The sequence below is a fragment of the Anabrus simplex genome, chromosome 13 (assembly GCF_040414725.1).
Source record: "Anabrus simplex isolate iqAnaSimp1 chromosome 13, ASM4041472v1, whole genome shotgun sequence".
Lineage (NCBI taxonomy): Eukaryota > Metazoa > Arthropoda > Insecta > Orthoptera > Tettigoniidae > Anabrus > Anabrus simplex.
In genome coordinates this window covers 40,425,294-40,449,858 of record NC_090277.1, presented here as the reverse complement: position 1 = coordinate 40,449,858, position 24,565 = coordinate 40,425,294, and the positions used below count along the sequence as shown (strand labels likewise).

Below are 24,565 nucleotides of genomic sequence, written 5' to 3'. Positions count from 1 at the left end.
GCAAGTTGAAGGAGAAAATCATACGAGAACAATGTCAAAGGGAAATAATACCTTTGGTATACAGGACAGAGATGGGGAATGTTGAAGATGAATGGAAAAGATTTTAGGAAACACTAGTTGGATGTGCAGAAAAGGTATGTGGTAGAACATCAGAAAATGTGAAAGACAAAGAGACACACTGGTGGAATGATAGGGTAAAGATTAAAGTGAAAGAAAAGAAAATGACATGGAAAGCATGGAAAACATCTAAGACTGAAGAAAGTAGAAAATATGTGGAGGCAAAGAATTTGGCCAAGAAAGTAGTGGAGGAAGAATAAAGGAAAAGCTGGGCCTTATTCACACAGAAATTGAGAGATGATATGCAGAGCAGCAAGAAATTATTGTATGGTTTCTTAAGAAACAAAAAGAGAGATCAAGTAAACACCAGATTTGTGAAGGATCAAGGTGGCATAATATTAACAAAGCCAAAAGAAATAAGAAATACATAGAACGAGGGAGTATTTTCAGAAGTTGCTTAACAGAACTAATGGCAGTCATTCAGTGGACCGCCAGGAAAGGCAATTAGTTGATGAAGAAATGGATAAAGAAATTATGATGAATGAAATAGAAATGGCAGTAAGAAAGATGAAGAATGGAGAAACTGCTGGAATAGAAGAAACTTCAGTGGAGATAATAAAGGCAGCTGGAGCTGTTAGGCCTGCAGTGGACATATCCAGTTCTCAGGATTGTCTGGGAGGTTGAGGAGGTCCCTGAGGAATGACAAAAAGGAATAATCATCCCAATTTTCAAGAAAGGCGATAAGAAAGTATTGAAAAACTACAGGGGGAATTACTCTGATGTCGCATGTTGCTAAGATAATGGAAAGGATACTGGAAAATAGGATAAGGTTGGGGGAAGGTCAACAATAGAGCCCATTTTCATTATTAGACAACTAATGGAAAAGCAATGAGAGTATGGAAATGATATGGTGATGACATTCATTAACATTGAAAAGGCATATGACAGTGTCCCCAGGACTGGGTACGATGCGCAAAGGTATCACCGAGATATCACTATAAAATTTGTCACAAATGGAACATAGAAATTGCTTTTACACATATCAAGTGAAAAATTCCTGGCACATTAAGAAATATTTCATTTTTGGAGTATATTATGTATGCGTACTTTACCACTTTACAAGTACATTTGGTGTTACGCTCACAGTGACACACGTATGTCTTTTGTCTCACACGTTGAACAATTTCGTATGTAATGTCTTTGTTCGCTGAAGTTCTTTGATCACGACGAGTTGTGGACTTGTGCCCTAACTGATTCATTAAGTTATTTATTGGTCCAGGGATCATGCTACTTCGGCAATAGCTTAAGGTCTTGTAATTTAACAATAACCTGTTCATTTGCCTCATCGAAAAATGAATACTGTTCACCTCCATTTTGCTTTTTGAACTAGCCGCTCTACTCATAATGGACAAAGATAATGAGAATCCACAGACATAGCACTCGCATTCCTCGGTGCTAGCCCTGGACCTCAAGAAAAAAACAAAAGACGGCATCAGCAGCGGAATACGACATAAACCAGTCCTGTCTACAAGCCTTAAGTATGTTTTCATATTTCTCAAATAACGACGGTATTTCTTAATGTGCCAGGAATTTTTCACTTGATATGTGTAAAAGCAATTGTTATGTTCCATTTGTGACAAATTTTATAGTGATATCTCGGTGATACCTTTGCGCATCATACCCCCCAGGACTAAAGCTTGGGACAGTCTGGTGCAAACAGGAATTGGACAGGGATTAATAAAAATGATCATGGCAATGTACAAGGAATGTTGTAGTTGCCTGCAAAGACAAGTTGGTTCAAAATCACTATTGGGCTGAGACAGGGAAGTGTTCTATCGCCAATCCTGTTTAAAGTAGTAATGGATGACATCATGAGAACAGCAAAAGCAGCATATGGAGGAAGAGAAATGAACATGTTGTTATTTGCAGATGATACTGTGATTTGGGGAGAAGAGGACATGAAAGTTCAAGAACATTTGGATGTGGTGAATGGGAAGATCGAAGAATGTGGATTGAAAATAAGTGTAGAAAAGAGTAAAACTCTTGTTATGACTAGAGGGGAGAAAGAAGGGAAAGGTCAGATTAGACTTGCGGACAAGCCCCTGGAAGTAGTGGATACATTCAAATACCTGGGGAGTGAATGAATGGAGAATGCTTGACTGGATGCTGAAATTAGTAAGAGGCTTCAAGCTGGAAGCGGTTTCTGTCATAGTGTAAGAAACATGTTATGGGACAAAGATTTATCAATGGAAACAAAGGATACTATGTACAAGATGTATTACGTACCTATAACAACTTATGGAGCAGAAACTTAGACAGTGACAAAGAAGAAGAGAGTCGAATACTGGCAGCCGAAATGATGATGATGATGCTTCTTGTTTAAAGGGGCCTAACATCGAAAGTCATCGGCCCCGCAGCCGAAATGAAGTTCTTGAGGAGTATGATACAGAAGAGTAGAAGATACAAAATAAGGAATGAGAAAATCTGGGAAGAAATTGGAGTGGAAAAAATGAATGGTAGAATAGAGAAGAGCCTATTAAGATGGTTTGGACACATAAAGCGAATGATTGATGAAAGAATCCCAGAAAAAATGATTGAAACGCAAATGCAAGGAAGGAGAGGCCGAGGACGACCACGATTGAGATGAAAGCACACAACCCGACGCGGTATTAGGGAAAGAAACCTGGACTGGGACACAGTGTTGGAAGAGGAGTGGTGGAAAAACCGAAGAAAGTGGAGGGGAACCGTATTTGCCCCTACCCTGCTACAGCTGGATAATGGGAAATGATGATGATGAGAAAACCATCTATACCAAGTCTTCGTTATCCTCTTCACATTAATACCGTGTGCTCTGCCTTCTATATACAGTAGGTACAAATGGCACAGTATTTTAAACAAGTTTCCACTGTTTTTGACTGGGTCAGAGCAAAGTTTTGTACACACGGTAACATCACAGAATGCAGCAGAATTGTTCTCATAATATTTATCTTCTGAATATTTAAGGTCATAAAATTGTGTGCAAAATCAGCAACGGTTTTGTTGGACGTAGATCTTGATAGGTGGGGCTATCTTGTGACATGGCATGGGATTGTTGTGTGCTGGATTGGCTGTTATGTTGTTGGATGTAGAACATGATGCTACATATTTCTTTTCATTTATCGGAATTTTTTATCTTCCCTGTGGGTGGAATGAAAAGAAGTATTATCTGCACTCCGTGCATGTTATAAGAGGCTACTAAGAGGGAAACAACCAAAGCATCTGTACTATTTTCGCGGCCACCAAATTAGGCGGGTGAGGAAAACTGCGCTGTCTTCAGATATGGGAATGGTGAAGCGACAGATGGTCGAGAGTCGCTTACCTCCGAGCACGGATTGGCAACGCTGATCGTGCAGTGCTGTCTAGTTGAAGCCCATCCATTCCAGGCCACCTTACCCGAGTCATTCCCTGTAATGCGGCTGTTGAGTTTGCACCGTAAGTGCAGTTAAAAATGGATAGTGAATGTGTTCAGCCTGGTGTTTCTTCGGGTCTATTATCTTAAAAGGACGAAGTAAGTGCGGGAAAAGAACAAGAAACTCCTCTGAAGCATCGTCGGTTGGAAGGGCTTAAGAAGAAGGATTTAGCCAGCCAGACAAAATCGGTAATTGTGAATGTGTTGCAATATGTGCACAAGTTGGCCGGCTTAAATATTTTTCAGACTGTGAGCTTCAAGAAAAGTCAAGAATTGACTGCAACAATGTGTAATGTTAGCTTTCGTTCTGTCCAGAGATGTGTTCATGAAGCCAAATATTCACCCAACCATAAAATACTTTCATCTCCAAGGAAAACTTGATAAATCAGCTCTCTCTTGGAGCCATGAGGTAGTAGGTTGCCGCCCTACCACTGCCAATACAACCCAATTGAAATAATTTGGGCTCAAGTCAAGAGAGAAGTGGCAGAGAGAAACAAGACATTCAATATAAAGGATGTAGAAAAACTCGCGTCAGAAGCCATCATCCGTGTGACTGCTGCAGACTGGGAAAAGTGCTTCAATCGCACGGAAAATCCTCAAGCAGACGATTGGGCTAAGGAAATAATAAGGGAAGAAACAATGGAGTCATTCATCATCAGTGTAAATGACGACTCGACAGATAGCAAGATGAATGATGACAGTGACCAAGAAATCTTAGACTGCCTTTTAGATAGAAACCGATTCTTAATTCATTGTAAATTAATGTAAACCCATTCTTTAAAGTAGTTCTTTTTCTATATTACTCGGACCAATATACATTACTCAAATATTCAAAGTTATAATGTAAGAAAACCGATACAGATTAATATGTAATCCAAAAGTATTTACGGCGTCCTGCAGCCCGTGCTGGCGTGCGCGCCCCGAACTGTCTCAGTTAGTGCCATTTACATGATCGCTTTGCGGGCAATTTTCCAGGGAAACTACAAGACTCGCAGAAATATGTTTCATATAAAAAATGTAAGTCAGGCGATTTTTTACATTTTTCCCGCAGACAAAATTTTATTGGCCGAAGATATAAAAACTTGGCCGCTTACTGAAATTTTCAATACATGATTCTAAGGATTTAAATTTACTCGTTCAAGATTTTATTTTTAATAATTATTTAAAATGGTTTATATGGAAAATAGTTATACCACTGAAATCAGCAGTCTTTTCTGAAGCTTATGGTATAATTTGTTTCGAAACATTATGTGAAGTAACATCAGGAGCTTGAGAGAGAACACCCTGCCTCGCACTCCGAAATGATGTGCTCAGTCAGACATTTCTTCGCCAGTTGCTACATAACCTTGGCAACAGCGTAATTTCTCTGACCCGCCTAATTTGGTGGCCGCGACAATAGCTCTCTTGTCCTTTAAGCCCAAAAAATGTATCCACGATTCTATGCTTTTCTGTGTAGCGGAGAAATTTACATATCTCTCTTTATTATTATTTTTTTTTAAGTGATCCGATGGAAGACTAATTAAATAGCCCTGTCCTGGACTATGAAGGAACTCCTACTGCTACTAACAATTTGGTTCAGTTTACTTATTATTTTTGTATCTGTTTGTTGCAGCTGAAGTTATACCGCAGTGTCATAGAAGATGTGATTACTGGAGTCCGAGATGCCTTCCTGGATGAAGGTGTGGATGAGCAAGTCCTCCAGGAGCTTAGACAAATCTGGGAGACCAAACTCATCTCGAGTAAAGCTGTTGAATTAAATCCAGATCCTCCAGAACCTCAGCCCCCTCAAATTGGGATTCAGAAGGAACTTGCTCGAAACAATATAGCCAGCAAACCAGGTACATTAGTGGGTTTATCTTGTGTTTTGATATTTTTTTTCCCCCAAGATTCCTCCTCCTCTTAGTATTTGTCCCACATAGCAGGATTTGCTGTTCTGCACATGGCTTGCCAGGCATGATCTACTGCATCGCTGGCCGGACATTTCCTCGCTTATGTCCACCCACTGCTTCTTTGGTCATCCTGTGCGACGTGTCCTTGATGGACGATGTGGAGCAGTCTTCATAATAGAAAGATTCACACTGCTCCCTCTGTGGATCAGTTATATATGGCCTCTGTTGGCCATAGGTTCACACCCAGCAGATATACAGTAGTTGGATTTTGGAAAGGCAGAAAAAAGTCCATTCAACACTCAGTGTTGTTGGATGTTAGCTTCTAAAAGATCTCTATTGACACATTTAATGCTTACCCGACAAAAATAAATTAAAACTCGACCATAGATTTTTTTTTTTTGCTAGGGGCTTTACGTCGCACCGACACAGATAGGTCTTATGGCGACGATGGGATAGGAAAGGCGTAGGAGTTGGAAGGAAGCGGCTGTGGCCTTAATTAAGGTACAGCCCCAGCATTTGCCTGGTGTGAAAATGGGAAACCACAGAAAACCATCTTCAGGGCTGCCGATAGTGGGATTCGAACCTACTATCTCCCGGATGCAAACTCACAGCCGCGCGCCTCTACGCACACGGCCAACTCGCCCGGTCGACCATAGATTACCCAGTTTCTGTGTTAGGATGCCATTTCTGCCAGCTGCACTGTTCCGAATACCAGCTTCTCCACCGTTGGCTACCATTGTGGACTTCACTCAAAACCCGAAGCTGGAGCCCTCCATATTTATGACGCCTGGAGAGAGGGTGTCCCAATATTGTAAAGCCCCCAGGGGTAGAGCTGCTTGTAGTTCTGCGGGTTCATTTCCAAGGTATCTTCACCAGCCCACATTTCTATACGCCCCCTATCTGCCACCTGAGGACACGCTCTTTAGGGGTTGAGCGGCTCCTGCAAGGGTAGTCCGCCAGTGTTGTCTACACAAAATTTTAGGTGTTGCTAGGCATGACAGAGTCACCAGCGAGAAAATTTTGTGATGGAGTGGCTGCAGGAAAATCGCGAGATATTGTGACGAAATGTTGAATGCATTTAGCCTGCCATATTCTTCCAGTGATGGGAATAGTACAAAATAAAAGTAATTGGGCTCAGTTATAGTTACCTGAGAAAAAATGTACTCAATTTCAATTACTACTTACTTTTTCAAAAAGTAATCTTTAAAATTACAATTAGTTCACAGAACGTGAGTCTTTAGGGAATCGCTGACATTTTTTCACATGGGGATAAAATGATACCAAAGTTTGCAAGGAAAAATATATTTACTCCATTTTGTGTTATTTAGAGTAGAGACTTTAAGTGGCTATCATTGCTAGTGAGACTGATCAGACTTTCAAAGTTATTGCTCCCAAGCAAAATTTACATGTCACTTTTGTGTTTGCATTATTTTCAGGATAACTAATTGAAAAGAAAAGATTTATTCAAATGGGGGAATGCCTTAAACTCTTCACTGTCACATGTTTATTCCTGCTCCATTCTTGACCACGTAACCTCTGTGGGTGGGAGGCGGTAGAATAACATCAGTGGTATCCCCTGCCTGTTGTTAGAGGCAATTAAAAAGGAGACCGGGAACTCTCAACTTGGGAGGGTGGTTTGGCGACCATGGTTCCTCTAGGCGAGTTTAGCATTCCATTCACGTACTTGTCTCTGGCATTCCTTTCACTTACTTGTGTCACTGTCCTCGGTCAACTATTGTTCTTTCCCCACCCTGACGGTGTTAGGTTTTTGAGGCCTAGCAAGTCTCATTTTCACGACCTTCATGGCCCTTCCCTTTCTTTTGCCGGCGACACCTTCACTTTTCGAAGTGTCGGACCTTCTCCATTTTCCTTGTGATTAGTGTTAATAGAGGACGGTTGCCCAGTTGTACTTCCTCTTTGAGCAGTAACTACTACCATTGTCTCAACCTTGTATCTGTTATCTAAATCTTAGCTGTTAACCGCGACAATCTTCCAGTAAATGAACGAGTGTGCGACATATTCTGGAATTATATCCCTAGCGCGACGACTTGCAAATGCTGGTGCTCCAAAGTTGCTAAGCTCTCAATGCGGTGTATATTGATTACTGGAATGTAACAATTACTGAAGTGTAAAGACTATAATTTAATTTCAAAAAGTAAATTATGAGTAAAAATTACATTTTGTGAACAGTAACAATTAAGAGTAACAATGACTAAAAAAGTAATTGTTACAAGCAATTAAATTACTTTTACTAAATTACTTACCAACTCTGTATTGTTCGCTTACCAGATAGGATGCTATATGATGGGAGCCACCAGGAGCCAGGCGTGAACTGAGCAGACCATGCAAAACATGGCATCAGACGCTCAAAGAAGAACTATGAATAGTTAACATCAGGTGGGATGATATTAACCCTGACAATTACACCATACGATTTTCTGACGTGTCGTGTGAATGAATGCCATCTAGTATTCATAAGGAAGGGAGAGTTATCCCCTCCACCACCTCTAATCCTTGTTCATTCCGTTTGGTAACTTTGACGTAACTTTAAATAATAGGCTACCGAGCTCGATAGCTGCAGTCGCTTAAGTGCGGCCAGTATCCAGTAATCGGGAGATAGTGGGTTTGAGTCCCACTGTCGGCAGCCTTGAAGATGGTTTTCCGTGGTTTCCCATTTTCACACCAGGAAAATGCCGGGGCTGTACCATAGTTAAGGCCATGGCCGCTTCCTTCCAACTCCTAGGCCTTTCCTATCCCATTGTCGCCATAAGACCTATCTGTGTCAGTGCGACGTAAAGCAAATAGCAAAAAAAAAAAAAAATAATAGGCTTTGAGTGGCACGTCTTCAAGACGTGTGGTGTAACTAAAGCGATATTTATAGACGTGTTACTGTCAGGGTTAAGGATGCTGCTTCGAACAGGACTCATTGGAGGAAGCTTGCTGTCCCATGTGCTTCACGCAGTAGGAACTGATGATGATTTTTCAGGAGTTCATTGAATGACTGTGTTCTATCAGAAACTCAGTGTAAAAATATTCTCTCACATTTAGGCACTTGTACTTCTAGATCGTTTAAGTATTACCTTGTACAAAGTTGCCACTTGTGCTTCAAACAGTCTGTGACAGCAGCCTTTACGTCCTCTTCATCGTCAGTTTTTTTCTTTTCCCTCCGTCAGTGTACTTCTTCTTCTGTAGTGTCTTCTCTGTTACTAAAGTTTGGCCTCAATCCCGACTAAGTCTGCACGATGTTCGGCTGTCCTCATCAGTCTGTTCGCATCTAGTCCTGTCCACTCCCGTAAGTTCTTCAGCCAAGTGTGTACTTCACCTTTGCAAATAGGTAAAAATCTGACAGTGTCAAGTTTAGACTGCATACAACAAGGAAGATGCAGAACTTGCAGTTTTTTTACATTGGAAAAATATCTCGCCTTTACCTTAAAGACCGTGCCATTGGATTTTTGCTTGTTTCCAAGGTTTGGCTCCATGGCATGCTGGCCTTCGATGTAAGGGGTCCTGGGTGCAATTCCTGGCTGGGTTGTGGATTTTAACTTTCATTTGTTAATTCCTTGAGCTTGGCGGCTTCTTCGCCCTCATCTTCGCAGACAAGATAGAAGGAAAACAAGGACGCGGGTGGAGATGATTATTTTGGATGCGGAATCTCGAACAGTGGTTCAGCATCCACAACACAGCAGCTCTAATATGGGAAATGGGACTCCATGATGGTTGCTAACCTTCGGTGAGGAGACTGCAGAATAATAATAATAATAATAATAATAATAATAATTTTCAGTGAGGAAAGCAACAGGAAACTACCTCACTCCTCATTTCCCTAGTACGCCTCTTCAGTGGTGCCTAGGCCATCTATGACAGCTGATGGCGGAGCTGTTGAGGATCCAACCGGCCTTAGGGCTGATGACTGAACATACATACATTATTATTATTAAACGAGATTTCCCTCATGAGGTTACCCCGGTAAATGTAGAACAAGCCATGGTTCACCTCTCAAACTGCAGCCCATGACCCATACAGTGCAACACATGCAGCAGGTATTAAAGAGCCATAAATGTGTTGACACTGTACTTTGGGTGGCAGACAACTTACCTGAGTTTTGTCTGCAAGATTTTAAATGGATATTTCCGCTTTTAATATCTTATTTCACTGTTCTCTCTCCATGTCCCTTCATACTTCATCAGTTTCTAAGACGTTCTTGACACTCCTCACGCTCGGCAAACAATAATCCAATGATCCCTACTGATCTGTCTCCCAACTCTCTTTAACAATATTAATCCAGTCGATTCAGGTTTAATGGTCCCGCACGCTCACTTAGAAATTGGATTTAAATCGTCCACAACACGAGTAACCCAGCCGGTCAGAACTACTGTGTTGCACTCTGATATAAATGCCATAAATGGAACAGCAGCCAGAATTTTTCATGCACACTTTTCATTGAAGCATTCAAAATAATTTTACTCAACAACAATTATGTTAGAACGAAGATTTTGTGCGGGAAATCTTGTAACATTCGGGTGTATGTAGAAGCACTTTCACTATCTCGTAACATTCGGGTGTATGTAGAAGCACTTTCACTATTCATTGTCTCTCGAAAAATTGGGGTCTCAATACATTTATCTTTGCTCCAGTATAATTGAATGTTAGGATTACGAACCTGGGACATCAGAATGCAGAGGACAAAGTAGGCCTTAATTTCATCCTCATTAGTGTCAAACCACTTGTCATCATCTTTTTCCATGTGGGGCCGATAACTGGTCCATACCATAAAATATAAATTTCATGTTTCCATATTGACAGCTAAACTAATAACTAGAGCCTGGATTTCCATGCAAATGCATGTTTTTAAATAAGCGGGTTGCACTTCTCAAACTTTGCAAATATTCGTTTCATGACTTAGCGATTCCAAATAACCGTTCTTTTTCCGTGCATGTTTGCATGTTTTGGCCTTTTTAGGAGAAAATTCATGCATAATGCTTATTTTGAAGATTTTGGATTTAATAACGAATACTTGGATGTTTATATCGCAAAATAATGGCTTTTCTTCTCATTTTGGCGCATTTATAATGTTAAGTTACAGGATAGTGTCTTTTATTAATGTTGATTTGCAAAATTTGGGACCGTTTTTCCATGTTACATGTCTATTATTGAGATATGGAGAGAAATAGAAGTATTCCATGACATCCTACCTGACAACCAAAGTTAGTACATACCGTACAGATCCTATAATCCAATTTACCATCATTGAACTTAATGCCACTGATCAGGCTTCATATCAATTAGTTGAATTCATTTTTTCCGGTTTTAGGTCGTAGACAGTTTTCCAGTAGATGCGCAAGTGGAATTCAGCAAAAAGAATGAGCAGCAGGACTTAATGTATGTAAAATATAATTTTGGGAAATTGCCTGCTACGATAAAAAAGTTGGAAGCTACAGGTCTACCCCGTGTCGAATATTTAGCCGTTATTGAAGACTTTCAAACGTGTCTGCAATCATCGCACGGAGAAGTAGCTGCGACGGCTAGAGATAAGCTGAACAAAGCGATCCATCAAAGCCCGATTTTGATTTCGTCACGTTTTACGTCGCACCGACACAGATAGGTTTTATGGCGACAATGGGACAGGGAAGGGCTAGGAGTGGGAAGGAAGCAGCCGTGGCCTTAATTAAGGTACAGCCCCAGCATTTGCCTGGTGTGAAAATGGGAAACCACGGAAGACCATTTTCAGGGCTGCCGACAGTGGGGTTCGAACCTACTATCTCCCGAATACGGGACACTGGCCGCACTTAAGCGACTGCAGCTATCGAGCTTGGTGAGCTTAAGTCAAGACAAGTTGGAAAAATTAGTTGTTGTACAATGTTTCATGAAGAACTGAAAATATAACCATGTGGAACTGAATTTCGATAGTGCATATTTTCCACGTTATTGTGCATATTTTGAGATTTGATAGTTGCATGGAAATCCGGGCTCTACTAATAACTGTCCTCTGAATCTAAAACAATTTCAATTAACTCAGCAATAGCATTGCTGTCACTTGCTTATACTTCGCCTGGAGCCATGGCTGGGAGTATGACCGACACCTGATAAAATGTTTGTGCTTTCAGAGGCTACAATTAGGCAATAAACAACAGTGCAAGTTTTTAGGAGAGCTGTAAACAAGCCACATTCCTGTTCTGTTCATAGAACTTTGCAAAAGGGAATCCCTTATAGGGGTGATCAAAATATAAGCCAGTATATATGACTCGGCATGGCACTTAAATGTCTCGTCCATTTGAGCTTTGTACGGCCTGGACACTGCCCGCGTGAACGTCAGATCAAATGAGTCGAGTGCATTAACAAGATACGAGCTTGACTTGTCATTAGATAAAAGTATATTACAGAGAAAGATAAACAATCTCTTAAATTAAGTCTTATGTACAAAGACAAGTACAGTGGAAGGAATACACAATGGGAAAAACACAAAAGGGCAAGTATAATCTCCTCATTTTTGTACACTGTTGTTTTCAGGTAGATAGGCTCTCTCCCAGTCAGTTCCATTTCTTTTACATTTATTTCTTCTCAGCCCCCGATGAGGTCATTTCAGCTTCCCAGCTTCATCAGGAGGGTGGGCTTCAACACTCACTGAGGGGCTATCTTGACAGATCTTCAGACTTAATGTAGCAAGTGTAGAATAAGAAGAAAGGCAGATAAACAAAGAAAAAGAGAAGAGACAAAAATATAAATTTTTTTTTAAACATCTGTATTGATCTTTATCTTTATATCCTCCTAGTGAGGCTGGAAAGCAGAAATTAGCTCGTTGGGGGCTGAGAGGAAATGGGTGTAGAAGAACTGGGATTGACGAGGAGACAAGCTGTTTATCTCTAGATGACAGAGTGTAAGATGTGGATATTTTCCTTGTCATTGTGTTTTTTTCTTTCTTCTGTTTCTCCCTCTTTCCACACTGACTTGTCGTGTTTCTCCTGTTGTGTGTTACTTTCATTTTTCCTATCATTCTGTGTATGACTAGAATTGCACTAGTTTGTTCCTTTCCATTACCTACTTTATCCCTAAAAATAAGTCACTGTGAAGTGGTTTGCTGCCATCTTGACCTATGACTTGGCTATGGACTTGGACATTCTTGTGGTTTTTGATTTTGACCTTTGCTATTTATGTGGATCTTGTACTTTGAGAACAGACAAATAATTAATAAGTAAAAGGGTAGTTAATTATGTCTCCTCACTAAAAGGCAAGAATAATTGGATAATCAAAATTGAAATAGTCATTCAAAAAATCAACATAAGAGACAAAATTATATGGGACTGTAAATAAACATGGCAGTCGTGGTTATTGCAATATCCAATGGCTGTGACCTCACTATAGTTGGGCCGGCATAAGGTTGCACATGGCAGCTGCGCAAAATGTTGGTCACACTGCAGTGGCACACGAAGCGATGTTGCCACCACCACAACTGCTGATTGCATGATACTTGAGTTTTTAGAAACTTGGGAGAAACGCTTTTACCAAACTCGATAGCTGCAGCTGCTTAAGTGCGACCAGTATCCAGTATTCGGGACATAGTGGGTTCAAGCCCCACTCTCGGTAGGCCTGAAGATGGTTTTCCAAGGTTTCCCATTTTCACACCAGGAAAATGCTGGGACTGTACCTTAATTAAGGCCACGGCTGCTTCCTTCCTACTCCTAGCCCTTCCCTGTCCCATCGTCGCCGTAAGACCTATCTGTCGGTGACATAAAGCAAGTTGTAAAAAAAAAAATTGAAATGCTTATAACTCTTTGGGGTCCAATTGATTTCCCGCCTGCATCCTACACAGGTCCAGTTTAACATTAGGCAAGAATGGAAAGGAAATACATAAGTAAAAAGCTGAATTTTTATAATAAAAATATGAACTGCAAATTTATTCATTATCAGTCAAGTTAACCATATTATCAGCGATATTTTTTCGAAGTATGGTACTTCCAGACGCATTTGTTCTGGTGTAGTCCTGGGTTCATTGGACAGGTCTCACAAAAAAGGGAAGTCTCCTTTCTGCTTCCTTTCGCTTTCCTGTCGGAACACATGGCACCATCCTTGATTATTTTGTCCTCACGAGCATCTATGATGTGTAGCTTCCCATTCAGTCGAAATTCTTCGTCGCAGCTGCTCTGTCGGCTGCGTTTATGGGAATTTTTGATCCTAACATCCCCAATAAGTCCCATGATAACTTGGTCCCTGAAAGTTTTCTGATTCACCTCGGGCTTATATTCTGTATTTTGTTGCAAATTATATAGGTGAAAACTGTTCACCACTGCTACCTCCAGCGCCTGGAAGTACAATTTCCTCCACCACTTCAGGCTTTTCACTACAAAATCGTAAGATGAGCAGTAGTGATCAGCATGATCGACCCCACTTACCCCCTACATTACCGTTTTTGCCACCATCTTCCACCTCAGTTTCCTCCTCCTCACTTGAAATATCATTCTCAGATTTGGGAATACTAATGTTGCTGTCAGAATCCATCAACAAATCGTCAATATCGCCACTGTCACATAACTGTTCGTAAATATCGTCAGGCTCCATGCTGCGGCTGGTGGATGCCATGTTGATAACAAAGGTAAACACAACAGAGACAGTGAGGAACAATCTCCAAAGGAAACACAATTTAGCTTAAAGAAATTAACAGCTGATGTCTGTAGGTACCAGAGAAATTCCAAGGCCGTATACTGCGTAAAGCTTGGCGCCATTTCTGCTCCATAATACGATATATATAAGCTTAAAATTGTGTCAGACTAGGTCCGACATAGGACCGGAACTGAAAATTAACGATGTCGGACTGAGTCCGACATTGGACCCCAAAGGGTTAATGTCATCGCGATGATACACAATATAAATGAAATTGGCCAACAACAATAGCACTCTCAACACCCCGATTAAGTTTACAATAAAATACATCATCACACAAGATGATACTAGATACATCTACTTTGAAGTTCTGATTATCGCAATGTTAGAAAATACAGAAGGAATCGGCCAATAAGATTCTCACTTTAAATACACTAATAAATGTCACAATAATATATACCGGCATTAACGCAAAAGGTTTAGAATAAAATCGATTCAATTTACAAAAATTCAGTAACTTTATTCTTCTTTACCTGATTCACATTGGTAGAGACTCGATCCCTCCAGATCACTCCCACCACTACTATCGCTTTCATTGTAGTCATCCAGGCAGATCACCAACTCCTGACAATCACTGATGATGCCATCTATTGCTGTTTCCGAGTTCATTAATGTTGCTAAATTTCTTCCTCCGCCTCCACTCAAGCAGTACCCTCCAGGAACAGTCTTTCCACTTCAGTAATTGTGAAGGACGTGTTATTATTGCGTAGGTAATGTTTCGCTTCACCCCATACCAACTCAATTGGGTTGAAGTGACAGTGGTATGGCGGCAGCCTAATAACCTTGTGTTCTTGTTCCTTCGCTACCTCATCGACTACATATGTTCGTGAAAGGGGTTTGTTTTGTTTCACCAGTGCATGTAAGGCTAATTTAGTCATACCCATATGCACTGGGATATTTCTTGCCTGCAGCCATTCCACTAGACAGAAGGGTCTTTGAGCTGTTGCAGGAGCTTCTTAAACCAGTCTAGAAAATGAACATGGTCCATACCTTTGTGATAATCACAGTTTCTCTTTTGATTAGAACATAAGAAGACCACCTTCCACAAAACCACTTGATGAACCTGCATGCGTTATTAATCTGGTAACTGTCCCAGTCGGTAAACTACCAGAGCTTTTAGGACTCATCTATCCAAGATTTAGCAGTGCACTCCCAAGCATTCATCCACATCTCTACCACCTCGCAGAGATCCTCACCAACAAGTTTATTGAGAAAACTACCCCTAGCCATCACGATGTGTGATTTTTCAAGAAGCACTTTTCTTCCATTCAGTTTCTTATATCTGAAACCTATGGCTCGCAGTACCAATTTTAAGGAAGTTTTACCATTGGAGAAAAAGCATTGTGCGCTTAAGGGAGGCTAGTAATTTTGCCACAGTAGGGTATTCCTTCCTGTTGTTAATGATTGTACATGTGTCATGTGTCTTTGTATTGTATCAGCCTGGAAAGAATCAATTCCTGTTACAGAAGATGGCTTAATTTGTTTCTTTCCTGAAGTGCTAAGAAACAAGTCCATGCTCTTAGCTTTGTTTTTTCTTGTTTCCCTTACTGCTTGGTTTCCCAGTCCCTTTTTCCTTCAGGTCCTGGAGATGAACACCTTTCTGAATAACAGTACGTTTTGATAGATCTTATGTTTGACACGTGCGTTCCACAAATTGGTCTGCAGGAACAGAGGGACGACCATACAAGCATATGGCTTCCCACTCCCTTTACAAAGGTGAAAACTTGTGAGTTCACATGTCTGACTATGAAGGGGCTCTCCTCAGCACAAAGGATTATCACTTTGTGATTCATCACTAGGTCATCATTGTTTACATGACATGGCACTGCACTAGTTCCAAAAAAATTTAAAATTCCACAATTATCTCACAAAGAAAGCAAAACTTTCATAAATGTGCGAATCACATCTGACCACATGCTAGCGACGACAGACGAAACTGCAACACTTCGATACGGCAGTCAAGTTAGTTATAGATGGTACCACTATATTGTACTAGTGATATTGCCAACAACAATCAAACGAAAATAGTTCATCTTTATTTTGCAGCTAGCTTAAACATTGCATTTTAAAAAATGTTGATATTTTTATAAGTAAATAAAAGATTATTAGCACTACTGAGAAGATGTTCCTGACTCGGTTACTTACTTGAAAACATACTAATCTGAATTTAAATTGAAAAATATGTTAATTAATATTCATTAAATAAAATACACAATCGTCGGACCTTGTACTCACACTTACTTCTTACCTGCTTACTTACACATACGTTATTTGAAGGGCGCCAGCTACCACTCAGTGCAGCAATAATAGAATGAGAATCTTGACTATCTCTAGGGTGTGGGGTAATAAGCTTACTTTTGACAACATACCATATAAGTTCTGGGAAAAGGAGATTGGCATTCGGTTTCCCCATTAAATTTGAGATTAAGTAATTTTACTGTAGAAATGAAACTCTAAATTAATTTGATAGAACAAAATATATTCTTGAAACAATATATAAAATAGTGAGAACTGCTGCGATTAAAACAGATGAGAATATGAAATTATGACATTGCAACTGAAAGAAACTAGGCATGAATTTGAATTCTTCTTGACCGGACATTTAACAATTTATACGAAATATATCCCTCACTGTTTCACTTGACTGTACCTTCAACACTTTGAGTGTAATTACGACGTATTCCTTAGATCTGGTGTTTACTGTAGATGTGTCACGCCTAATTTGGTGATGTATCCCTGTGACTGCTTCTTCTCCATATCATATGACTACTTTGTAAGTCTGGATGGTATTACTTCATTGCAAGTGGTATCCTTATATGACTCCATCAGTTCACCATCCACTTCTTCTCTCTTCATCTTCCGTTTAACTATTGACTCCCGTTGACTGACTGAGGCCACTCCATCTTCGTTCACTTAATGGCCAACGTGTCTCTCCTTCCAGTAGAATAATGACTGACGCTACAATATGCAGCCACCTTATATAGGCACAGCATGGCACACCTACGTAATCTCCAGAAATAACTATTATCGACTCCCACCTCGCGACAAATATTACATACAATGGTGAAATCCTCCGGGGCGGTCTGAGTATCTGAGCTCATCGCTAAATGCTCACAATGACGTAGTCATGACTCTGCATTTACTCCACCAGTATTGCACAATGTAGCAATGTCATATCCAACATCTGATGTATAACAATTCTCACTGTACATGTCTTGAGTGTTATTCTACACACACACATATATATGCATACATTTAACTACAATCATGCAAGCGACAAGCATTGCAGAATAGAATTGAACAAGAATGATAATACAATAATGATAATCTCACAGATAAAATAATAATAATACTGACATAATAATAATAATAATAATAATAATAATAATAATAATAATAATAATAATAATAATAATAATAATAATAATAATAATAATAATACAGATATCACCTTGTAACGGGATTTGAACTGTTACACTACACAAAATTAAATACGAACTAATAACTATATCTGGCATAAAAAGTAGTGGATTGGTCATTCTGATTGATGGGTGAAATTCTTCATTTGTTTTTTGTAGTGGTGCCAATATGAATTACTACTGTCAAGTGCAACCTTGTGCCAGCTCACCTATAAATACTGGTCAGCTCTGATAGAGACTTCCTAATTCCTCTACTTCTGTTCGTCATATTCAGATTTCTTTTGTAATTAATATCCTTTGTAATTGTCTATTGTGTTTCTTTTTCATCTTTGCCAACCTTGTACTAAATAATTTAATGATCCTGACATGAGTAAATAAAATAACTGACGTTTGAAATGCAATGTTACAGTACAACAGATGGCAGTGTATCCTATCAGCCAGCAGACCACATTGGGAGTTAGTCATGTTCACCAAACAGCCCCTGTCCTACAACAGGCGAACCATCAACAGCATATTCCACAACAACAACAATTACAACAGCAACAAGCCATGCAGCAGATGTCTCATCAACAGACAGCTCTGCCACAGCAACAAGCACAGCAGCAACAACAGACTGTTCCTCAACAACAGATGGCACCCACTCAACAAACTCAACAACCTACCCAACAGACTGTGATCGTTACCGACCCCACCAAACAAGTTCCTATTCAAATTACACTCCCAGCTCAGGGTGGAGGTGAGCCTAGGATACTTACCATCCAGGTTCCAGCTTCGGCATTACAAGGTGAGTACATTTTGTGTTATCCTTGGTTGTTGGATAAGATAAGAGGTTTCATTTATCTTCGCCAAGTTGGGGATATTTTTTCATTTTTACTTAATCGTAAGCTAATGCAGCATTACTATGTATTTGTTTAATACATGGCTTTTCAGATACTACATACGTACATGATTTTGGAAAGCAAACTACAGTAGAACCCCGTTTTAACATGCCCACTTTTAAGGAATTCCCGCGTTTAACGAAGATTTTCATAAGGCCCAGCCAAATCGCCATAAGCACAATGTTATTTAAACCCCCTTCTAACGAACCCTGACATAAGGAAATGTCCTCTTTTAAGGAATATATTTCACATAAATTACGATCGCACATCCCGTTGTAACGAAAACTTGCGATAATATACATTTTTCTAAACTTGCTTTAAATGTTGATTAACTTCCGTTTACACGTAATCTCAGTCCGAAGTAAATACGCTAAATGAAGGCATTCCTTTAGCAATGTGTGGAACCGTGATAAATTGGCGCGGCCTCTGCAAATCACTATTACCGGCAAGCTGGAGTCTCAGTCATGTTAGATGCTGTTGGTTAGTTATGTTCATTGAACTGTAGGTAGTACTGGAATGACAGCTGTTATGGGAGTGAAGTGCAGCTTCCGGCGAGACTAGCTGTGCGGCCTAGAGGCATAACTGACGTACGCGTACATGCCATGAGACACAAGTAACTTCACAAAATATAAACATTTAGGAGGAAAATCTCTTGCAAACCGCACATGATTTACAGTGAAAGATATATTTTAGAAGATTAAAAGCAATTAGAAACTGAAAATTGCTATGGATATTGAACAAAATGAAAATGTATTGTAGAAAAAAATTACAGAACAAGTAGAAAGTCGTGTCTTCCATGGCTTACACTGCCTGAACCGTCATTGATAGACCCCAAGTGTAAGCGTACGAAATGTAGAGCTGTTCAAGCTCTATTTATCTCCAACCGTCCTTTAGAGCGATTTTAGTTCATAGTCAGTGGTAAGAAAATCACTTTTCACATAAATAAGGAAACAAATTAGAGATTTTCCCCAAATTTTACATCCAAAGAAGGTGTTTAACCTCCTCTAGGACTCGTTAAGAATTAAAATAATCTTTAAAGTACATAATTTGCACAAACGATTCGGGGTTTAGGACCGTTTTAGTCGGGATGGGTCACTAGTTGACCTTCAAATATCTATAAAAATTATTGATTTCATGTTGTACATAAAGCCTGCGAGTTTTCTACCATCATATTTTACAGTATCCATAATAAAGGCAATTAATAATAATAGTAAATGAAAAAATGTACAAATAATCCCATAATGAAATTAAATATCATGTCCAGTGATTATCTGAAAAAGGAGAATCTTCACTAATGATAGTTCAGTGGTTGTCTCCAGTGAGGTTAGCTGCCTTAACCTATAGCCGCAGCGCTGTTACATCGGATAGGCATTTCTGTCTCGCAACACCAATCACTGGTTAGGAATCTCGCTGAGGGCGCAGACTGAAAAATATTTCCAGTCTCATTCAATGTTTTTGTTTCTGCATTGAAAGTTGTGTTAAGAGTTACATTTGTGTATGTGGAAAGTTGTACTGCGAGTTACGGCGGATGATATTTTTTAAATAGCTGCTAAATGTAAGAAGCTTACTCTTCAACAAAGATCAACACCATTAGTAATGTTGGAACGGATAGCCAAGTACCTTTGTCACAGACGGCAAACAAATATGACTTGGCACCCTCTATGCTGTTTGGCATCATGAAACAGAAGAAAGCTGTTCTGACCGTGGAAGTGCGTTTCTGGGGAAAAAACGTGGAAGAATATTCGTTCTTCGCCTTATGAGGAACTTGAAAACATTTTAATGAAATGGTTTGAGGGGGAAAAAGGAGTGAGAACTCTCCAAATGACGGGAACATACTTAAACCAAAAACTCGAGAAGTCGCACTTAAGCTGGGTTTGGTCAATTTCAGTGCTTCTAATGGCTGGTTTAATCGTTTAAGAAAACAGCACAATCTTTGGTTCCAAAACATGTACAGCGAGAGTGCGAAAGTTAATGACAGTAAAGTTGTGAACTGGAAAAAGTATACGTTGTCTTGACTTCCTGAAAGATATGATGTTAAGGATATTTTTAACACGGATGAAATGGGAGTGTTTTACAATTTGCTCCCATCCAAGAGATATGCTGTTCACGGAGAAAAATTCCACGAAGCAAAAAAAAAAAAATGTAAAGAAAGACTGACAGCGTTGTTATGTGCTAACAGTGACGGGAGTGAAAAATTACCCCACTAATAATTGGAAAATTTAAGAAGCCAAGATGTTTCAAGAACACCCGTATACTCCCGTGTAAATATGATTTTAACAAAAATGCGTGGGAGACATCGGAGATATATCTCAAATTTTTACGAAGCTGGGATGGTAAAATGGGATCGGCAGGAAGGAAAATAGTGCTGGTGATAGATGTCCTGCTCATCATTCAGATGCATCTTTCCTGCGGAATATCAAGGTGGTTTCCTTTCCTTCTAACCACACCAGTCACCTGCAGCCTTTGGACCTTGGCATTATTCATTCTGTGAAAGAGAAGTACAGGAAAGCCCTGGTTCAAAGAGCTATTTCTTTCCTTGAAAGACACTATTCAAAACTGCTTTGGCCATGCAATTTTTGATACCATTTCAGACCATTTTAATGAAGATGGCTCTACTGATGACATTGGGGAAGATTGGTGGGTGGGGTGTATCAAAGGACTCGAGTGTCACAACATTCTAAGAATTTGTTATTTGTAATGATATATCCTAACCTCAGCACCACAGATTGATGTTGGAGACCTTTGTGATGATGCAAAAAGACAAAGTACTGAAGTGGAAGAAGAAGAGGATCCAGCAGAACCAACTTTTGGGGCAGCAGTGGAGGGACTGGAATTGTCTGCTGGTGCTTCTACTCCTTCAACGTTGATGAACACCTCATCAACAGCCTCAGCCAAATTGAGAGAAAATTTCTTTCCATGAGACATCTGGGCAAGAGGAAGCAAACTACTGTACTGGACTATTTCAAAAAGTGAAAGTTAATATGCTTATTCTCAAAGTTCTCATGGTCTGTTTTTCACAAATCACTTTAAAATCATGTTAGGCCTGTGTTTCTTTAAGTTAAAATAGCAAGTCAGTAGTACCCATTTCTCTTTGCCTTACTGGAGGTTGTGCTCCCAATGGTCTACTAAGGACTGTACTTTATTTTTGGACACTCGGTAATATGTTAGATGGTCTGCTTAGAAGATTACTGTGAAGCAACAGCTATGCGTAAATAATAAAAATAATAATGATAATAACAAAAATATTAATGCTGGGTTGAGTAGCTCAGATGGTTGAGCGCTGGCCTTTTGAGCCCAATTTGTCAGGTTTGATGCTGGCTTAGTCTAGGGGTATTTGAAGGTGCTCAGATATACCGGCCTTGTATCAGTAAAACTCCTGTGGGGCACTGGCAACTCGCATCTCCAAAAACCATAAAAATTTAGTTATGGGACGTAAAACAATTACGGAGGAAATGCTGTAATTTCAGCTAGTCCATTTGCTGAGAGATGGCAGCCCCACCAATGGTCCTACTTCCTTCAGGCTAGCAACCCGTCGGAAGGACATTTGATTGCTTTCAAGTCTTGCAAAAAGAAAAATGCAACACCGTAACGGGACACATGGCCCAATACTTGGAAGGAAGATGATGATGATGATGATGATGATGATGATGATGATGATGATGATGATGATGAAAATATTAATAAGAACAAAATATGGATGAGTGGTTTGCATTTGGATTCTGAGATCACAGGTTCATGCCCGGTAGAGTTAGCCAGATTTTGAAAGAGCAGAAAGAAGTACAGTACGCGCAACTTTAAGTGATACCTCTTTTTACGATGGTGACGAGTAAGCGGGGAGCTCTCCCACTTTCGGTAATCCTGCCAACTGAATGGAAATGAAATCTGAATCGAATCGATAGTATGATCGATCGATATGAACTTTCTAAACCGTTATCATCTTAGTATGAATTCTCTGAAATATCACTTCCACAACCGTCACTGCTATCTGCAGTAGTGTTGATTCTCAGACATATCACTTTCACTATCGTCACTGCTATCTGCAGTACTGTTCATTACAATCTCGTTCATGGCTATTTCCACGACACCATCGTGCCTCCAGTATTTCTCTTCTAGTTCTTTCACCTTTCTGCAATACCCTGCTTTTAAAGCAGCTTGTGTAGAAATACTAAGAAAACATAAATGGGCTTATATTATCCAGTTCTGACCATAAAACTCCTCCCCCCTCCTCATCCTCATTATTTCCCTCTCCCTTTTATGGATCATTTTCTTTCTCTTCTTAATTTTCCTTCTCTTACTTCCAAATTGCAGTATCTCCTTGAAATTTATATATTTTTCTAATGTTCTTTTAATTAACAAATATACTTGTAATAGATTATCATATTTTAGCTTTACAACGATGTTAATTGTGACATAATAGTATTTTCTTGTATGATACATATGATACAATTCTATTTTTAATATCAGTAGGTTAGATTTTTTCATGTTTTATTATTACCTTCTATAATAATAATAATATTCATCATTATATGACCCCAGGGGCTGCCTGACCGAGGCGATAAAGCGTGCTCGGTTCGTCCAGAAGGATGTGGGTTTGAATCCCCGTCAGGAAGTCATAAGATTTAAGAAACAAGATTTCCACTTCTGGAAGTGCACATGGTCCTGAGGTTCACTCAGCCTACACCAAAAATGAGTACCAGGTTAATTCCTGGGGGCAAAGGTGGCCGGGTGTAGAGCTAACCACTCTACTGCATCAAGTGCCGAGGTTACGAATAGTGGAAGCCTTTACCTTCCACCCCTCCAAGGGCCTTCATGATTTGTACGGAGATGAAGAAAATAGAAATATGACCTCAGCTACAATGTGCAGGTAGTTTTATCTGATGCCATCTAGGCTGCCAGAATTTAAATTTCATTTTACTCCACCGGATTGCAGATTAATAGATTCCTTTTGGGCAAACTATAACAGAGTTTTAATAAATTTTGTCGGGTTTCTAGACATGCTTCCAATGTCCACTGGCAGGAGATTACATGATTTAGTTGTTTGGCATAAGAAAATGGTTTAATCTATATGTCTTGCAGTGGCTGTCTTATCTTGTTATATATATTGTTGTAACACCTTAGTTCAGTTATTAAAATCAGAAACAGTTTTGAACCTTGTGTGGTCTCATTTGATTCAAAGATATGAGCTTCATTGTTGTTTCTGTATTGAACTGAGATCACAGAGATGAGTTATTTATATATTATTTATATAAATATTGAATAGGTTGAACCTTATAAATAACTCATCTCTGTGGTCTCTTTTGAGCATAAAGCCTATCACAAAAATGGGTTTGGCCGGGCTGAGTGGCTCAGACAGTTGAGGCGCTGGCCTTCTGACCCAAACATGGCAGGTTCGATCCTGGCTCAGTCCGGTGGTATTTGAAGATGCTCAAATATATCAGCCTTGTGTCGGCAGATTTACGGGCACGTAAAAGAACTCCTGCAGGACTTAATTCTGGCACCTCGGCGTCTCCGAAAACCGAAAAGGTAGTTAGTGGGACGTAAAGCAAATAACATTATTATTATTATTATTATTATTATTATTATTATTATTATTATTATTATTATTATTATTAAAAATGGGTTTGTGTGAGGGGGAGGATTGGATCTGAAATTATACTTGGGCATATTGGTTGAACTATTCTTTCAGTCATTGATATTCTTTGCAGGCAAAAGCTTGTGTGATCTGTGCCTTGTATATTAATTCTATGCACAGTTTGTTTAACCCTTAAATATTTATACATGGTCTTAAAGACTGGGTATGAATTATACTGTACACTTCCTTCTAAAAAAAAAAAAGAAAGAGAAAAAGGCACTTCACCAAACATAAAAAAAAACAGCACATATGATTAATACAATCAATAGTCCTACAATTTAAATACCTTGGAGAAATCATTATGCAGCACAACTTAAGTGAGAAAGGAACATGGGTAAATAGAACCAACAAGATAAAAAAAGCAAGATTTCAAACCTGGTCAACTTACAACAAAAAATGCTTGTCAATAGACACTAAGATCCAACACTACAAAACTGTAACTTTGCCCGAAGCCACCTACGCTTGCAAAACCTTGTTCCAAATTAAAAATGAAAGAACTGATGAGCTCCTCAAAACGAATTATCGGAACAAGTACCAGGTTGAAGGGGTGCGGAGAATCCTCCCCAATGAAACTGTCTATCGAGAGA

General features: G+C 39.6%; 1 protein-coding gene across 1 annotated transcript in view; it reads left to right on the top strand.

The window, feature by feature from the left end:
- Positions 1-24,565, top strand: part of TfIIA-L (transcription factor IIA L) — a 96,445-nt gene that overhangs the window by 41,325 nt on the left and 30,555 nt on the right. Inside the window, exons 2-3 of the mRNA XM_067156899.2 lie at positions 5,118-5,343; positions 17,878-18,252. Of these exons, the coding sequence (XP_067013000.2) occupies positions 5,118-5,343; positions 17,878-18,252 (601 nt within the window). The remainder of the gene's footprint in view (positions 1-5,117; positions 5,344-17,877; positions 18,253-24,565) is intronic.